This window comes from Strix uralensis, chromosome 1, assembly GCF_047716275.1.
Source record: "Strix uralensis isolate ZFMK-TIS-50842 chromosome 1, bStrUra1, whole genome shotgun sequence".
NCBI classification, from domain to species: domain Eukaryota; kingdom Metazoa; phylum Chordata; class Aves; order Strigiformes; family Strigidae; genus Strix; species Strix uralensis.
Genome location: NC_133972.1, coordinates 170241017 through 170259492, shown reverse-complemented (window position 1 = coordinate 170259492; position 18476 = coordinate 170241017). Strand labels below are relative to the sequence as shown.

At 39.0% G+C, this 18476-nt stretch overlaps 1 protein-coding gene across 3 annotated transcripts in view; it reads left to right on the top strand.

Moving 5' to 3' along the window:
* TRAPPC9 (trafficking protein particle complex subunit 9) overlaps nt 1-18476 on the top strand; it is a 535677-nt gene that overhangs the window by 83069 nt on the left and 434132 nt on the right. For all 3 annotated transcript variants that reach the window (XM_074888684.1, XM_074888678.1, XM_074888692.1), the window contains 3 exons: nt 566-692; nt 2951-3083; nt 10029-10192. In XM_074888684.1, the coding sequence (XP_074744785.1) occupies nt 566-692; nt 2951-3083; nt 10029-10192 (424 nt within the window). The remainder of the gene's footprint in view (nt 1-565; nt 693-2950; nt 3084-10028; nt 10193-18476) is intronic.

The window sequence follows — 18476 nt, the reverse complement described above, 5'->3', positions numbered from 1 at the left end:
GGCTTGATAGGGGATCAGTTTAGCAAAATGAATGCCTTATTCCAGCTCACTGAAATGTTTAGGTTGGACTAAGGCTAGACTTGCTCTCTTATCTGTAAATACTAGAAATTTTTTCTCCCCATAGATAAGTATTTTCTGGTCAGGATCTTTAATTAAAGCTAAGCAGGGGCCACTATTGATGTTTGATTTCCACTGGCCCATATATAAGCAAATACATAAGTAAGGTCACAGGTACAATTCAATGTAGGCACAAAACAACACCATGCAGATTATATAATTCATTGTTTTTATTGTGCTTGGGTATAAATTTTTATTAGTTTTTTCAAACATTGTTCCCACCTCAGATCCTGAAACATGTTTTACTGTTGAATACAAATCTTGCCATAATTCTAGATGCATGCTTCAGTCACTGGAACTTAAAAACCAAAGCAACTGCTATGAGCAAATTGGAATAAATCGTAAAAGTTTGGGTGATGTAATGCAAGGGATTAAAATATGAGTATATATCATAAAAATGTAAGTGTACATCATAAATGGATTTATCTCTGTAATATGACTTTTTCAGGGTCTCTTGACAACAGGCGTAGAATTCGAATCTCTTCCTGCAGCTCTTTCTCTACCTGCAGAATCTGGTCTCTATCCGGTAACTCTTGTTGGTGTTCCTCAAACTACTGGACAGATCACGGTCAACGGTAAGGGATTTCTTCACTCACTCTTTTCCTAGCAAAACAACCATGTGTTTTACATCTCTGTGCATTACATAAGTTTGTATGCCACATATATATTTGCCACTCTGAATTCTCCTCAGTAAGTAAAAGAAAAAACAAAATGGAACAAAAAAAAGGGATGTTTTCTGTACTAGACTTCATTAAAAACATAGCCTGACGAATCACTTGGTTGCAACAGCAGTAATGAACACATATTTACCATATCTCATGTATGAGAGGAAAAGGATAATAAACTCAAACTCTCCTTTATTAATGCTTTCATTTGGAAAGCTTCTGAGGAGGATTACTTGAAGTTTTTCATGAGAATGCAGAAGATAATCTTGCAGTTCGTTCTTAATTAATTGTGTTCATATAAGATTACAGAAATTTTTGCAGATTGCTTCTGTAGGAACAATTGAGCCAATGTGTGTAGTCTGTTGCAGTTGAGATATCATTTCATTAATAAGCCTAAAAAATCATGTTAGTAGTAAGTAAAGAGAATTAAAGAGCTTTTGTAGAAGATGAGCAGATTAGTCTCCTAGAAAAGTAGATACATGTGAAGATGATAGATTCACCACACAGTAGGACTGAATCATCTTACCAACACACAATTTTAGGTATGTGTTCCTGGAGTACAGAGTTAGAGGAAAAGAACCCCAAAAGAAGATAACTTGGAACTTGAAGAAACTTTTTTCTCACCAAGTTTTTCTTAAGTGCTTTTCTGTCTGCTCATAAAACGATTCTTCATCTGATCTTTTTTTTTTTTCCCAGAAACTATTTCAGTAAATAGAGAATAGCATCAAAGCATTCAGAACATTTGCGCTGTAGTTGTCTGCTTTTAATTTCACATACTAAAAATGTATTGCGAGTAGAGGAGTTGATTTCTGTACTTGGTGGCTGTTTGTGTGTCAATGTATCAAGTTTTCCTTCAGATACAGCTCATATATATTGCCTGGTAAGGGGTCAATGTAAAGCTACTTTAATACTAAACTGAACTTTTAGAGGATCGGGGTGTTGATTGACAGCCAGCTGAACAGGAGCCAGCAGTGTGCCCAGGTGGCCAAGAAGGCCAATGGCATCCTGGCTTGTATCAGCAATAGCGTGGCCAGCAGGGACAGGGAAGGGATCTTACCCCTGTACTCGGCACTGGTGAGGCCGCACCTCGATGACTGTGTTCAGTTTTGGGCCCCTCACTACAAAAAGGACATTGAATGACTCGAGTGTGTCCAGAGAAGGGCAACGAAGCTGGTGCAGGGTCTGGAGCACAGGTCTGATGGGGAGTGGCTGAGGGAACTGGGGGGGTTTAGTCCGGAGAAGAGGAGGCTGAGGGGAGACCTCATCGCCCTCTACAACTACCTGAAAGGAGGTTGCAGAGAGCTGGGGATGAGTCTCTTCAACCAAGTAATGAGCGATAAGACAAGAGGTAATGTCCTCAAGTTGTGCCAGGGAAGGTTTAGACTGGATATTAGGAGGCATTTCTTTACAGAACGGGTTGTGAGGTGTTGGAATGAGCTGCCCAGGGAGGTGGTGGAGTCCCCATCCCTGGAGGTGTTTAAGAGTAGGGTCGACATAGTGCTGAGGGACATGGTGTAGTGGGAACTGTCAGTGTTTTGTTAACGGTTGGACTGGATGATCTTCAAGGTCCTTTCCAACCTAGATGATTCTGTGATAAGCTGTGGTCTTTTATGGTAGGTGTTGGTGTGTGTATGCATATATACTTTTTTTTTCCCCCTAATTAATTTCCTTTAGAATTCGTTTTTCCTTAGCTTCTGGGTACAGTCAAGACTCTTTTCTATAAACATTTTTTTTGAGAAAATAGGGAACTGTTAACATATGTTGAAGGGTGACAAGTTTTATATGCACCAGTAGATTAGGTGATGTAGTATAAAATGGTGGTCTCTACTATGACTTGTGATGTTGATCTTGTAAAGGATTCTACAGAACTTACCACAATGCATGGTAGAAATCATGGACTCTTCTTTAATTTTTTAAAAATTTTACATGTCACAGATACAAAGGCATACATGTGTGTTGCTTGTATGTTGTCATGTAGTTATAAATGTTATTATTTAGGGGGTTTAAAAACATTTTACATATTTTATGTCCTGAGAAGATTCTCCTGTAGAGAAGACTGGTTTAGGTTGCAGAAATATTGGCAAGATCTGACTAGTAAGCTTAGTCCTTTTATAACTATCAGAAAACAGAAAATTCACAACATACTGGTGTTTTCTTCTAAAAATCAGGTTACCATACTTCAGTTTTTGGAGTCTTCAGTGATTGCCTTCTGGACAATCTTCCAGGAGTGAAGACCAATGGCTGTACTGTTGAAGTCATTCCAGCTTTGCCAAGGCTGCAGATCAGTACTTCCCTTCCAAGGTGAGAAACTCAATTAAATGATGGTTTTATTTGGTCGTATTTAAGCATTAGTCATATGCTGAATAAAAGCTCCTTCATCTCAGTATATAATCAGTGCTTTAGTAAAATAAGACATAAGCTGTATCTGTGCTATGTACTTTAGAATATAAGTTTTTTGTTTTACTGCTTGAAACTGGAATTTCATAGCAAATATTTTGGGATTTAATTAACTGAGGGAGGGTAATGGTTATTCATTATTGAACTCATACTTTTAAAAGACTGAATCCTTTAAAGGTTAAAGATTCATAAAATCCTGAAGTGAAGAGGTAATCTATGGAATAGTGTAGGTTGGAAAGGACACCTCTGGAGGTCATCTGGTCCAGGATCTTCCTCCAAGCAGGGCCAGCTTTGACAAGTGATATGACTGAAATGTTAGATCAGGTTACTCAGGGCATGATCTAGTTAAGTTTTAATTATCTGCATGGGTGGTGTTTCCATCATCTCTGTGGGAAATCAGTTTCAATGTCTTGACCCACACTCACAGCAGTAAAAATTACCCTCTCTTCTTTTTTGAAACTGAACAAACCCAGCTCTTTGAACCTGTCCTCATATGTCATGTGCTGTAGCCTCCTAATCATTTTGATAGCCCTCTTCTGGACCTGCTCCAATGTATCAGTATTTCCATTGTTCAGGAGGTGCTCAAACTTGATACCATACTACAGAAACAATATGTTTAAGAGGTACAGGAAGAATCAACTAAAATAACTTCCTTATACACTTACCAAAAGGACACAGTAGTAGTGTGGGTCTTTTGTGGGGGGGTTTTTTGAGCTTTTTTTTAGTGAAGAACGTGACTGACTAATTCCACAATTTTAGAGAGAGCTGGTAAGACACTGATTCAATTCAATTTTTGGAACTTTTCAAGTTTCAAGAGGATTCACCTACACTAAGGTGTGTGTTGATCACTATATCTCAGATATCATCCATCTACCATTTTGCAGATAGTATGGAGTTTTAGTTTTCCTTTTTTTTTTGCTAATCCTTTTAGCTATGGATCAGGAAGCAGCCTTTTGTTATTTACTACCTTGATATCTCACGTACCACAGGGATTGTTCTGTTGATTGGAAGATCTCAGCTCCATTTATGATCCTTAGTAGGGTGATCATCAGTATCATATGACACAGATACATATGTGTGTATATATATGAAATTTTTTTTTGGTTGTGTTCTTCACTATGGTTTACTTAGTAAAGCAAAGGAACCAGTTTGGTTCTGATATTTCCCTACCGAATTCCACTTTTCTAATGTGGAATGGGCTGTGTTTATGGCATTATATTACAAAGATATAAAAGTAATATCCTGATGAAGACAGCAAAATAATAAAATGCAGCAATTCAGTTACATGTTGGTAAATTCCCTATAAAAAGTCTGCTAGATATGGAGTCTGTATGGTTTAGCTGTAATCAAAATTACTATTGGTTAGCCAAAGTTATGAATATATTAAAGAACATGATGGGTTTGAAATACAGAGGGAATTGCAAATATTCTTAAACGAGCATAATATCTGCTCTTTTTGGATATATGTTCAGCTGATAACGTGGAACGTTAACAGGATTTTCTTTGTATATTGATGTGTTTTTACTTTTTCATTGGTGTTAAATTTACCCTTCGTTTCTTCAGATGCTTTAGTTTCAGTACTCATTCTCAGTTCCTGTAACACCCTGGGAATTCAGATGCCCTTCTGGCTACTTTGTAGTATGCCAGAGAGGTCCCTGTTTCCCATCACTTACTCCTTCTCCCAGCCTCTATAGCAGCAAATTGCCTCATGTGACTCTTGTCAACTCTGTTTTATCCTTTGGGTTATCTGGAGGATGATGGTACTTTTAAAAGACGCGGTGAAGAACTGGAAGAAAGAACACTCATAATTTACAGACAGCAGGATAAAATCTGAATTCAATTTCTCTCCTTGTATCTTGCTGATTTGCTTTACATTTACATTTCCTTTGACACCCATCAGCACATTAATTTTTATAGCTCCTTCTACTGGAGCTGAGCTGACGTTTCTTCATTTTTCACCGAATTTATTTATTTTGAAGTATTTGAGATAATCTTATACCGTATTTATTGACTTCTTTGTCAGTGAAACTGTAGGACAAGATTAGTTTGAAAAGTCAAAGACATGTAGCTTTTCAGAACTTCTTCAAAAGTTGATTGCTCTAATAGTAATTTGGGTGTGATAGTTGCCTTGCCAAGAATAATTCCAGGCCTTTCTAGGCATACCATAACATCTTTTTAGAACTGTAAACATTTTATTATTGATCTGTGTTATGGAGGGTCAATTTAATGAGCTCGATTTAACAGAAGTTGTAATGGAATCACAGAATTATTTAGGTTGGAAAAGACCTTTAAGGTCATCGAGTCCTACCATAAACCTAACACTGCCAAGTCCACCCCTAAACCATGTCCCTAAGCACCACATCTACACGTCTTTTAAATACCTCCAGCAATGGTGACTCAACCACTTCCCTGGGCAGCCTGTTCCAGGGCTTGACAACCCTTTCAGTGAAGAAATTTTTCCTAATATCCAATCTAAACCTCCCCTGTTGCAACTTGAGGCCATTTCCTCTTGTCCTATTTCTTGTTACTTGGGAGAAGAGACTTTCAGGTAGCTGTAGAGTGATAAGGTCTCCCCTGAGCCTCCTTTTCTCCAGGCTAAACACCCCCATTTCCCTCAGCCGCTCCTTACAGGACTTGTGCTCTAGTGCTCTAGCTCACCAGCTTTGTTGCCCTTCTCTAGACACGCTCCAGCACCTCAGTGTCTTTCTTATAGTGAGGGGCCCAAAACTGAACCCAGTAATCGAGGTGTGGCCTCACCAGTGCCGAGTACAGGGGGATGATCACTGCCTTAGTCCTGCTGGCCACAATATTTCTGATACAAGCCAGGATGCTGTTGGCCTTCTTGGCCATCTGGGCACACTGCTGGCTCATATTCAGCCATCTGTCGACCAACAGCCCCAGCTCCTTTTCCCGCCGGGCAGCTTTCCAGCCACTCTTCCCCAAGCCTGTAGTGTTGCGTGGGGTTGGTGTGACCCAAGTGCAGGACCCAGCACTGAGCCTTGTTGAACCTCATACAATTGGCCTTGGCCCGTTGATCCAGCCTGCCCAGATCTCTCTGTAGAGCCTCCCTACCCTCAAGCAGGTCAAGACTCCTGCCCAACTTGGTGTCATCTGCAAACTTACTGAGGGTGCACTCATGAAGCTTGCTGTGGGTTGAGAATGACTTTGTTAGTGTGTATTTTCATCATTATATGTATTTATATATATATTTGTGCATACTTTTTTGTGTATCGTATATATTTTACATAAAAATAATACACTACTGAGTAAATCAATCATCATGAAAAAGCCTATAAAATAAGAAAATTGGTGGAAGAAAATGATAAATTTATAAATAAAATGGGGAGAAACTTATATGGAAAAATATCATTCATTTCCACAAGAACCAGAAATATTTGAAGCTGCATGCCAGTGTGACAAGCATTATAGGTTGCTTTCTTGATGAGGACTTTGTAATATACAGAAATAATTCTGCAAAGTGTTATGCTCAAAATCATGCTTACAGGCAAAGAGGAAAGACACTTTATGTATAAAGCCAAGAATTTACTGTTTGTATCTTAATAATTCCTGTATTAAACTGTTATTAGTCCAGATGCAATTATTAGAGAAGATAGAAAAAGGAGAGAGAGAAATACTCTATACAGAAGAAGTATCACTATTAATAATAAACTTAAAACTGCTATACACACACTTCCTATTTTCTACTTGTTTTCCTGCTGTTATGCTTGCCCTCCTACTGCTCCTCTGGGTCCTAAGGTTGGCCTTCTCAGTCTGGTGGTACAGTGAGTTGTCAGCATCTGGAGACCTTCATTGAGTGGAATATGATGTTGATTTTTTTTTTCCACTCTAGAAAGCACTCGAAGCCATTTTTGTTTGCTAACACATTTTTACGCCTTGTTCTTTCTTCACTCAAGTGCTACATTGCATCCAAATTTAATATACGTGGTGTTTTTTTATATTAAACACTTGTTTTCTTTTTTATCCCCAAAAGCTCTTTTTGCCCCGTTCCATCTCTGCATTTCTTTGACTGTTAGTGAATTGTTTATAGCAGTGAGGTCTCCGGTGTTGAGCATGTGCCCCATCTGTTACCATCTCACACCAGTACTACTTTTTGCTGCATCCAGTGTATCCACTTTGCAGTGCCTCTGCTATCATACCAGACCTGCGTGTCTCTACACAGTGTCACTGTGTTAGTCATAAATATCTCATTGTACCTAGAACAACCACTTTTTACTACTGTCTGTATAAGACTATGGTTGTGCTGAAGAGAGGTAACAGAAATAAAGCAAATCAGGTGTAGCCATCAGGTCAGAAGAAAAATTGCAGCTACAGAAAGTCAGACCAAAGTTCCAGGCAGGTCAGGATGAGATCAGAGCAAACACAGAATCATAGAATGGTTTGGGTTGGAAGGGACCTTAAAGACCATCTAGTCCCACCCCCCTGCCATGGGCAGGGACACCTTCCACTAGACCAGGTTGCCCAAAGCCCCGTCCAACCTGGCCTTGAACACTGCCAGGGAGGGGGCAGCCACAGCTTCTCTGGGCAACCTGTGCCAGTGCCTCACCACCCTCACAGGGAAGAATTTCTTCCTTATATCTAATCTAAATCTACCCTCTTTCAGTTTAAAACTGTTATCCTTCCTCCTATCACTGCACTCCCTGATAAAGAGTCCCTCCCCATCTTTCCTGTAGCCCCTTTAAGTCCTGGGAGGCCACTCTAAGGTCTCCCTGGAGCCTTCTCTTCTCCAGCTGAACAACCCCAACTCTCTCAGCCTGTCCTCACAGGGGAGGTGCTCCAGACCCCTGATCAGCTTCGTGGCCTCCTCTGGACCCGCTCAAGCAGGTCCGTGTCCTTCTGATGTTGGTGCCCCCAGAGCTGGACACAGCACTGCAGGGGGGGGCTGTCTCACAACAGCGGAGTAGAGGGGGAGAATCCCCTCCCTCGACCTGCTGGCCACACTTCTCTTGATGCAGCCCAGGAGACGGTTGGATTTCTGGGCTGGGAGTGCATGTTGCTGTCTCATACCTAATTTTTCATCTACCAATATCCCCATGTCAAGCCTCAGTTCTGAGGTCCTGCAAGTTCAGAACAAAACTGATGGCTATACAGTAGTTAAACAGTTGAGGTGGTTTTTAATTTAAGAAGCTGTGTTACAGAAAAGGATGTGTAAGCTGAATTAGCTTGGGCTTAGGTTTCAGACGTACATTGATACAGTAATTGAAATTACCATTTGTTTGATTTGTTAGTATGCAATTCCTTGATACTTTTGTCTAAATATGAGGGGAGAAAGGAAATTTTTTCCTGTCACTCCAAATGCCCAAACTTCAGAGCACTGCAATGATAATGATATATGACAGTAAATTTTAAATTATCAAATATATGTGTTTTAAGTACTTGTTGCCATAGATGCATTCTGAAAGACTAAAATCTGCTCTTGTTTGTGGAGGCTGCTTATCTTGTGCTAAGGAAGGATAGGATAAAAAGGAAGGATAGCAGAAATACCTTCCAAAAGAAGTTACTGAACCTGAGTTTACCGACAGATTTACTGGTCATTAATTTCAGTACCTTTTGCCCTTGTATCCTTCTGACCACTTTGCATTAGCATGAAAAATACAGTCAGAAATTGAACCTCTGCCCATCTGTCTTGTTCTGTGATCCTCCTTCCCTCGTTCATGTTCTAAAGAGTTCATTTATATTCACTGTTTAACCTTTCACACAGAGAATTTCTTCCAGGATCCCCTCCCGTGAGGTTTATGCCCTCAGCTGTCCACTAAAACTGCATTCTCTGAACTCCTGTATTAGTTCTTCCTAGAAAAGGTCAAGGTTACTGCTCAATGCTCCTTTATCCATGATGTGTTGTCATAGCACTGTGGATATCTGCTATTTCAATAATTGACTGGTTTGACACATTTTTTTACTTTAAATGAAATGCTTGATACTCATTTAAATAAATTTTAATGTTTCTGAAGCTTTAGCATGCATTTTCCCTAGCACTTACAACTCGTAGAATAATTTTTGTTTCATTTCTAAGTTATTTTTCAATATATTGCTGTAAGTATATTTTACCTCATATTTCGGATACTGTTTATGATCCCTTAAGAAAACAGTTTCTGAGTGAACAGCTGTATAAAACAATTAGTGCTGCCTATCTGTCATTAAAGGTGTTTCTGTCTTCATTCCATATATATTGTATGTTGGTGGAGTTAGGGAATGCCTAACAATAAAAGATAATATATCCTCACTTGTGAGTACAAGGTTTCATCTCTTCGGAGGTTTCTTCTGCCAGTTTACTTTATTCTCACTTTTGTAATTTTTATGGGGTGATCAGAGTGCAGCATGGACTTCAGGATCTTGCAGAGGACTCTCACCCTGGTTTCTCCTATGTAGCGCTCAACTTCTTGTTCTCCTCAACTTTATTTTGTATTACTTTTTTGTTTTTTACATTCAGCTCTTGATACTCATTGTTACTCAACCCTAGTGTTCAAACACTCGGTAGATCAGATACCACTTCTTTCAAGTTAGCTCATTCTAATAACCTGCTCTTTCTTTTTTTCTCTTTTTGCTTTCTTACAGTTTTTGCAGAAATTTTAAACAAGCTTTCACAATTAGGAATACGTATTTCATAGTGTTTGAAATCTGACTTGTCTTATGCATAAAATAGTAATGTTTGTCCTCAATGGTTATGAAAAATGACTCTGGTTAAAATGAGAATGGAAAATGATATATCTTCAAGATTGCAGAGCAGTAGTTGCTGAGTCTTCAAAGAATAGTTAATAGAATACAGTAACTTGGACAGGCTTTTAACATTTTATCATAACATTTTGTTTGTCTCTGTGTCACATTTGGTAGGTCTGCTCATACGCTTCAGCCTTCTTCAGGGGATGAAATCTCCACTAATGTGTCCGTCCAGCTGTACAATGGAGAGACCCAACAGCTCATCATTAAGTTAGAAAATATTGGAACAGAACCACTGGAGAAACTAGAGGTTACAGCAAAAACAGTCAACACTAAGGGTGTGTATGCTGATTTATATTTAGAAATAATAATGATCAGTCTTTCTCTGATAAAAGGGGGACTAAGTTGTATTACACTTCTTTTAGGTCAGTTTAGAATAAATATCGTAATCCCTGTTACAGAACTGGAATCATTCAGTTGATTTTATTGTAGGAATATAGAAGTGAAAGAGAATGTAAGAAAATGTAGAAAGAAAATTGAAGACATTGTAGAACTATCCGTGTGTCAAAGGGTCAGCTGGTTTTTGGAAATCTAGATTTCATTTTAATCTTACTTGGAAAAAAAAAATCCTGAGACAGTAACTAGTAAAAAGCAAGTGTCTTAGGTCTAAATTATTTTCTCCTTATGTCTAAATACAGCGATTAGTTAATTAAATAAATTACCATTAGCAGCAATGTCATCCTGCTTGAGAGAGTGGAAGTAAATAAGCCCACTTCTATCTCATTCAGTGAGCAATAAGAAAAAATGGGATAAAAGACTTTAAAAACCAAGGCAATAAATAAAATAGGCTATTAGGAGTTAAAAGAATAATTGAAGGTATGGAAGAAATACAGTACATCTCCTGCTTCCAGTTATTTTTCTTAAAATACTCTGTACATACTAGTATTAAAAAGTAGTCTGATAGGTGAATCTTGCTTTTGTTTTGTGATGTGTTTTATCATTTTTGGTTTGTCCTCTGAGGCATCGTTCTGAAAATGATATTAACAGAAGAACTACAATGACAAGCAAGACAATCTTTACTCACAGTAGAAATACCATATTTTATTGCAGGTTTTATTCTGTCGGTGCCAGAGTATTAAAATGCAATGTGATACCTGGTGATTTTTGTTCATTTCAGTATTTGAGCTCTTGATTTTTTTTTTTCAACAGAGTAGTCTCTTCTCTGCAACCTGAGGGTATAGGAGTTGCCAATCATCTAAGAATAGATTTTCTGTCTGAGACTTGTTACCGAGAATAATTTTAGAAGCTGAAAATTATGATCTTATTGTTCTTATTTCAGTAATTCCAATGTGCTCCTACTGTGCTAGGTGCTGTATGTATGTAAAGATCAAATACAGCACGTATATTAAATGGTGAAGCTTATGTAATGAAATGTATTAAATGGTGGAATATATGGGCCTCTGAATCAGATGTTAATGGGACTCTTAGTACAATAAGTTACACAGTTAATTGGTTCAGAATTTTGAAAAAGAGTCTCCTGTCAACTTTAAAACCATCATCTCTCAGTTACAACTTTGGTTAAAAACTGGGGAAAAAGGAGAAAAGTTGATACACTCAGCTATGAGTTCAGTAAAACTTTAATTTCACTTCACCCTTCATTTTCTTTCTCTATAGAAAGTGTTTGCAATGAAATGTGACATGTGACATGGGATTCTGCTGATCAACAGGGAACTAAAGATTTGTAATGTCAGCAGCTCAGTTTGGTCAGTGAATACTACATGCATGGAAATAAAGTGGATATGACATTAAACCACCTCTAATAGCAACACAGACTCTTAACTTGGTATTATGTATCAAGTTGAGAGCATATGCAGATGCTTATGAACTATCTGTAGTGCATTAAGAAGTTGTCCCTTGGATGTTCTTTACTCCTCAGCTGAAATGTGCCTGTGATTTAAACTGCTCAAGGTCTCCTTGAAAGCTGTTAGGCATCTTCATCTGCCATGACCACAGCTTGCCTGTCAACTAGGGAGCCCATGAGAAGTTGTTGTCCAATTTCAGCCAAATACGAAGAGCTTTCAATCATCCTTCGTTTCACCTGATTTGCTTTGGTTCTTTTAGTCTTGGCAGTTGCTCATAAATCTTTTGCAGCTGTTGCATGCCTGCCTGTCTGACTTCCATTTCCTTACCTTCTGTTTCTGGGGCCACTACTTTTAGCACAAAGATGAATGCTGTACATGGCAAACATTCTCTTTTTTTTTTTTTTTTTTAAATTACTGGATGGGATTAGCTGTTGCGGTGTGGTGCCCTGACCTCCCTCCTTTATGTTAGCTATAGCCAGTCACTTTTCTTGAGGAAGCCCACTTCTCTGGCATGGTTTTCCATGGTGTCTTGTTAATGAGAACCTCTGGAGATAAGGCTTTCAAACTTGCCTTCTCTTACTTCCTCTCTTCTGTTTCTTCAGGTGCAGCTGTTTAGTTTGTCCACTCTGGCCCTCAGATAAATGAGCAGAAATTGCAGCTCACCCTGTGCAGTTCATAAAGGACATTGCAGGGTTTTCAAGTCCTTTAGCAGCCATGTGTTATGGAACAGATCCTGAGGCAAATCAGAGAAAGGGACTTGTCATGCTGCCACAATAAACATGTCTGTCTTTTAATGTCTCATTGCACTGCTCAGTCTACTGGGTTGTGGTATCTGTAGGTTGGACATCACATGTATACTGTTAAGGTCAACTCTGTGTCACCTCATATTGTCCCTCACCAGGTCAGATGGTCTAACACTTTTTTTAGAATGATATGTGCAAAAGGTTACCTTTCCATCCTCTGTCTCCAGTCAGCTCTTGTCAGAGGCTTTGATAAGTCTCTAAAAGCTTTGATAAGTCTCCAGTCAGCTCTTGTCAGAGGCTTGTTATGTCTCAGTTGGGGAGGTGCACTCTAAAAGCTTTGATAACCCAACTATTTGATCCACTCGGGGGCAAATGTAACACTGATGTTTTCAAACCTGAAGCGCTGAGAAGAGTGTGCCAGGCGTTCTTACCAGCCTCACGGGTTATTAGGCTCTAGTAGTGAGCACCAGTAGCACATGCTGAATGAACTTGGATGATGAAGCAAAACCTCACTGATCTTTCTTAGAAGTGACTGACCTCTGGAATTCAGACCCAGAGAAATAAATTCACCTGTCTAGTTGTATTCTTCCTGTGGTCTTTGAACACATCTGCTTGTGGTCTCAGCTGTTTAGCTGTGCCAGACCACAAATGAAAAATCTACTCTGTAACCCATTGTAAGAACTGTGAATATCCTGAAATAGATCTATTTACCTTTTTTTGCCAAACAAAACTGTAAAGTCTTTCAAATTAGAGTTGGGTTTTGTTCCGTAGAGAGTTGTGAATGCAGGCAGGCTTTTCTCCAGTTAGTCCAAATGGCCTTGTCAAGGTAGGACAACAAGGAGTGTTGGTAATGCAGCCCCAGTCAGGTTCTGTGGTTTTACTATCCAGATTTCTCAGTTTAAGTCTCTTCCTCTCTGCCCAAACTGGCTGACTGAGATCATGATTTTTTATGATTCTTATTAACTGTTTTTTTCACTCATAGGGTATATGTTAAATGGTTCTTGATTTTAGAGCTTTTTTTTCCCCACCTTTTACAGATACTTGCTAATTCCCTAGAGGAAACTCTGCTAGATACATTTATATTTTAAAGAACATAAAGTCCTGCAGGTTCATTTCTATCTACTAGGTCTGAATTAAAAATATTCTGGATTGTCTTCTAAATTAGAAAGAGGCCGTTTTTCTGGTCAATCTCAAAAGAAAATTAATAATAATATTGGTACGCTACCAATGAGCTGATGAACTATTAGTGCTTTTAACCCTGTAATTCTAGTGTGCACAAGTCACCCCACAGTTCCTCATTTTAAAAAAAGGTGGTGGTTACCCTGCAGTGCTGAATACACAGCTTTGATTTTACTAGAATTTCTGCACTTGGAGAAGTTAAGATGTATGAATGCCAAGGCCTATGCATTTAGAACTGATAGTTATGGTGAGGTCCTGTGTTTTCTGCTAGAAATAGATATGTCAGCTGGTGAGGCATCAGGAATCAGATGTGCAAATTACTACAGAAGTCTGAAGAGCTTTGTTACCTTGAAGCACATCAGATTTCTGTCTTCAGGTCTCTGATCATACTTGCGTTTGGTGTACCTTTGTGTATGTTGAATTCAGAGATGTGGAGTACTTTGGTCTCATCCTTCTGTGCTGGCTGGAAACTGCTCTTGCATTTATATTTCCTTTCAACTGCTCAGCTTGAGAAGCAGCAGTTGTTTTGGTTATGTCCTACCCAGGCTTTACCTTTCAGCTGTAGTCTGTTAGGTTTTTCTTTCTACTTTGTTTCTTTCTGTCCTTGCCTTTAACTCTTTCCCCCAGTTTTCCAAGTGTTTTAATTAAATTGCAGTGTTGCTAGCATCTCACTGGACCTCCAGGCTGAACTGCATCTTTTTATCCTCCTATGGTTGTTTGGTTTTTTTTGGCAAATCTGTGTTTGTCAGGAATCCACAGCAGTGCTCAGAATGCTGTTTCACATATATACAGTTTCTTTAATGATTTAAGTCCAGTTTGCAATTTTGAGTCAGATCATAATGCTGTGGTTAACAGAGGGCTCAGTCCCATCCTGTCCCATTCTCCCACAGAAAGACAAAGACATAAGAATTTAAGAAATGTCCTGCTAGGGCTGATGGTCTGTCTAGCTCAGTAGTCACAGGACATCAGGGGATGCCGCTTAGGGAAAGCATGCAAGGCTTGCCACTGTGGTGGTGTTTCTGTTGTGTTTGCTCAGCATCCGTAGTTGCTGTACGCTGTGGCAGGTGCACCCGCCCAATGCAAACAGGGCTTCTTGGCTGCTGAAGTGTAGCAGCTCCTGATTGCCTTTGTTCTTGGGGCTTCATGGTAGTTGGGGCCTTTGACCAATGGGAGCCGCTATTGACTACAGGTCAGATTCAGCCTGGGTATAAATGGAGTCCCCTGGGGAGCCATTTTGAGCTCCTCCCCTCAGGCAGCCATTTTGAGCTCGTCCCCTGGAGCAGCACGCTGCGGTTGAGGACTCTCCCCTTGGGTCAGGACGCGGCCCAAGGAAACTCCTTGAGGTGCCTTGGGTCGGGACACTGCCCTAAGCAGGTCCTCGAGGTTGCGAGCCCTCACTTGTTAGGTGGGTGATAGAGTGTTTGGGTTGTCGTTAAACCCTAAGGAGTTGTGCTTTGTTATGCATTTTTGGTTGTTAAACCCTGGGAAGTTGTTCTGTTCTCCTCTCACAGACATTCCAACCTGTAATTTACAGAGAGCTAGTTAATTGTGTTAGTAATAAATTTTTAATTTTTGATGGTTGTTTATTTGAGAGCCTCCGTAACATACACACATACTCCTTTTTCAGTAACCCTTTGTGGACTTGCCCGTGAATTTGCCTATCCCATTCTGAAGCTGCTGATACCGCTTGCCTCTGCAGCCTCCTGTAGCACCAGATTCCAGAAGTTTATTACCAGATGGGTAGAGAAGTGCTGTATCTGTTTTAATGTCATCTCCTACTAGTTCTATCAAGTGTTCCCAGTTCTCATACTAGGGAATTTAGTGAGCAACAGTTCTGCATTCACGTTATCTGCCATCTTTGTCATTTTTGTGATCTGCAGTCATCTTCCCCTGCTCAAACTGAAAGGTCTCTGCCTACATGGCAGCTGCTCCACCCCCTCCTCATTTTAATTACCCTTCTCTGGACTGTCTCTAGCTCTAGTATGTCCTTGCAGTACAGAGATCAAATCTGCAAACAACATTTAGGATGTGAGCACACCAAGGATTTATGCAGTGGCAAAATGCGCCCCCCCCCCCCCCCTTTGTCTTGCTCTCAGTATCCTTCCTAATGGTGACCTGTTTTTTTGTTCTGTTTTGCTTTGGGTTTTTTTTGTTTTGTTATGTTTTGTTTTTCCGTTGCTGCTCACTAAGCTGATGATTCCATGGTGATTCCACAATTTGGTGGTGACTCTAGGGTTTCTTTGTGGAGTTGTAATTGCCAGTTCCAAGTTCAATGTACCAGGAATAGCTTGTGGTGTTTTTTTACTTAGTTGTATTATTTTACCTTTATGTATACTGAAGTCCATTTTTTTGCCTGCTTGATTTCATGAGGTTCTTTTGAGTTTCTTGCCTTTGACATTACTACATCCCTAAATAATTTTGAAATCTAGCCAAGATAAACTCTTTGGAAATGAATCTGATCAAGAGGTGGATGTAATTTGCAGAACAATTTAATGCTGATAGTCTTAAACATTGTTATTGAAAGAAATGTCTTTGCCTACACTATTGTTCTATAAAGCATTTTATGAAGAAAAAAAAATAAATTAAAATCTTGGTAGCCCATAAATCTACACATTTTCAATCTCTGCAATTGAGATATTAATCTTCAAATATACCAAATACTAAACACACATTGCTAGTCTAACTTGAATTTGTTCCTATATAAGTTGTTGTTAAATTCATCATTTTGTGGTTTTGTTTGTTCACTGGCTATCTTAAGAGCAAATAATTTTGAGAAAAATTGTAACAGTCCTAATACATGGTGGTCTATACAGTAACATGAATTAGTGATGGTGGGAAGGTACAAACAGATTATGGCTTCTCGTAATGGTTTTAATAGCCACGTGAAGTTAAATACCCAAACAAAGAGTTATTTCCATAAAGGATTTTATAGATGTGCTTACATTAAAATAAACTTTAGCAAAAAGACAGATTTACCTGAGAATTTAAGATTGAAAAGAATTGAGGAATCGAAGTTCTTGTCATCTCAAGAGACTTGCTTTTCCATCAAGTTTCTCTATGCAAAAAACCAGTGTGGACTTTTTTTTTTTTCTTGGCAGACCTTAAAATCTGTTAAGAGTTAGATTGGGTTAGGGTAACCCAAAGTTAGATTGCGGGTAAGCTGTTACATGATATTTGTTACAATTCTAGTGATTTAGTATCCAGTAAAATGATAAAACAAGTTACTAATTTAAACGACTAACAGTCTCTTGTAACTTCAGTTGTTTGCTAAACACAAGTTTTGGGCTCTAGAAACAACTGAATGTGGGCATGCCCCAAATAAGACTTTCCTACTGAACTGAAAGGTTTGAAGCCCTGTGCCGTAGTATAGTTCACTGAAAAAGGTGAAGAAAACACTACTAAACCATAAATCAATGTCAGATAAATATAAACTAGACTTTTCTCTGCAGCTTAACTTTTATCTGGAGCATTTAGACTTTGTCTTGTAATTACAGGTGTTAAATTAGAGAGTATCTGCAAGGGCTATTCTCACTTGGAAGGTCTTTTCACTCCTAATATCTTCAAATAAATTTCCTACTTAATGAAAATATGTTTTGGAAACAATTTGATCATTAAACTGAAGATACACTCAAGTGCTGGGGATATGTCACTCTTCTTTGCTGACACTGAGGAAAACATCCCTTTAGCATATTATGTTTTTACTTATCGGGAAAAGGGTATAGAGATTGCTGTGCTTGTTAAGCTACTTCTTTTCTTGAAAACAGAAGAAAATCAGAACAGTGATACGGTTACAGCTATATCATTAGATGAGGTGGAGGTAACTTTAAGGAAACAATTATTAGGTAAATTTTTTTTATTTTTACCTCACCTTTGTCCTTATAAAGAAGTCTGTAATATTGATCTGATGTGGAAAGACACAAGACAACATTCGATGGTCTGTGAGAAAAATATATCTCAGGCAAAGCAGTTACAGTTAATGGAAAAATATTCACTTTTTTTTTCCTTCCCTAGATGCAGTTGTTTCTGTGCAAATCAACAAAGCTTGGACTGAAATTCTAATTACTTTTTTTGAAAGATCCTTAGTTCTAGATTGTAGTTGTTGAGGCAGTCTTCCCACCCCGTTTTCTCACACATGGATGTTAGATGATCGTTTTGGGAAGGCTCTGAAATGCCAATACACTAACTCACTCTTAGATACAGTAGCCTGGTATGAAGTGGAGATGAACTGTGTGACTTTCAGTGGTCCCCGTGTTATGCAAAGCAGTGCTCAGATGGTGTTTAAAAGAGCCTTTAGAAGAATTCTTCAATGTAATTTGGAGATAGTATGCATTTCTACAATAAATTAAGAAGTCTATTTTTAGGATTCTCCCAGTCAAACCATCATGCTTATTTTATGTATTAATAGACTTTCTGCAATGTTTAGCATTGTATGCTCTTGCAAATATTAATGAATTTATGGATGTGGTGGGTTGACCCTGGCCAGAACCGAAGCCCTTACCCAGTTGCTCACTCATTCCCCTCATCTTCTGCCCCAGCAGGTGGGGAAGAGAATTGGAAGGACAAAAGTGAGAAAGCTCATATGTAAAGTTAAAGATTGTTTAATAAGCAAGGTAAAGAGGAAGAAAAAACCCACACAAGACAACATTTTATGGCATGGAATATCCCTTTGGGCTGCCTGGCTCAGCTGTCCTGGTTGTGTTGTCTTCTAGCTTCTTGCCCACTGCTGGCCTGCTTGCTGGCAGGGCAGAGTGGGAAAAGAGAAATCCTTGATGCTGTTCAAGTACTGCACAGCAATAGCCGAAAAGCTGGTCTGTTCTCAACACAAATCCGAAACACAA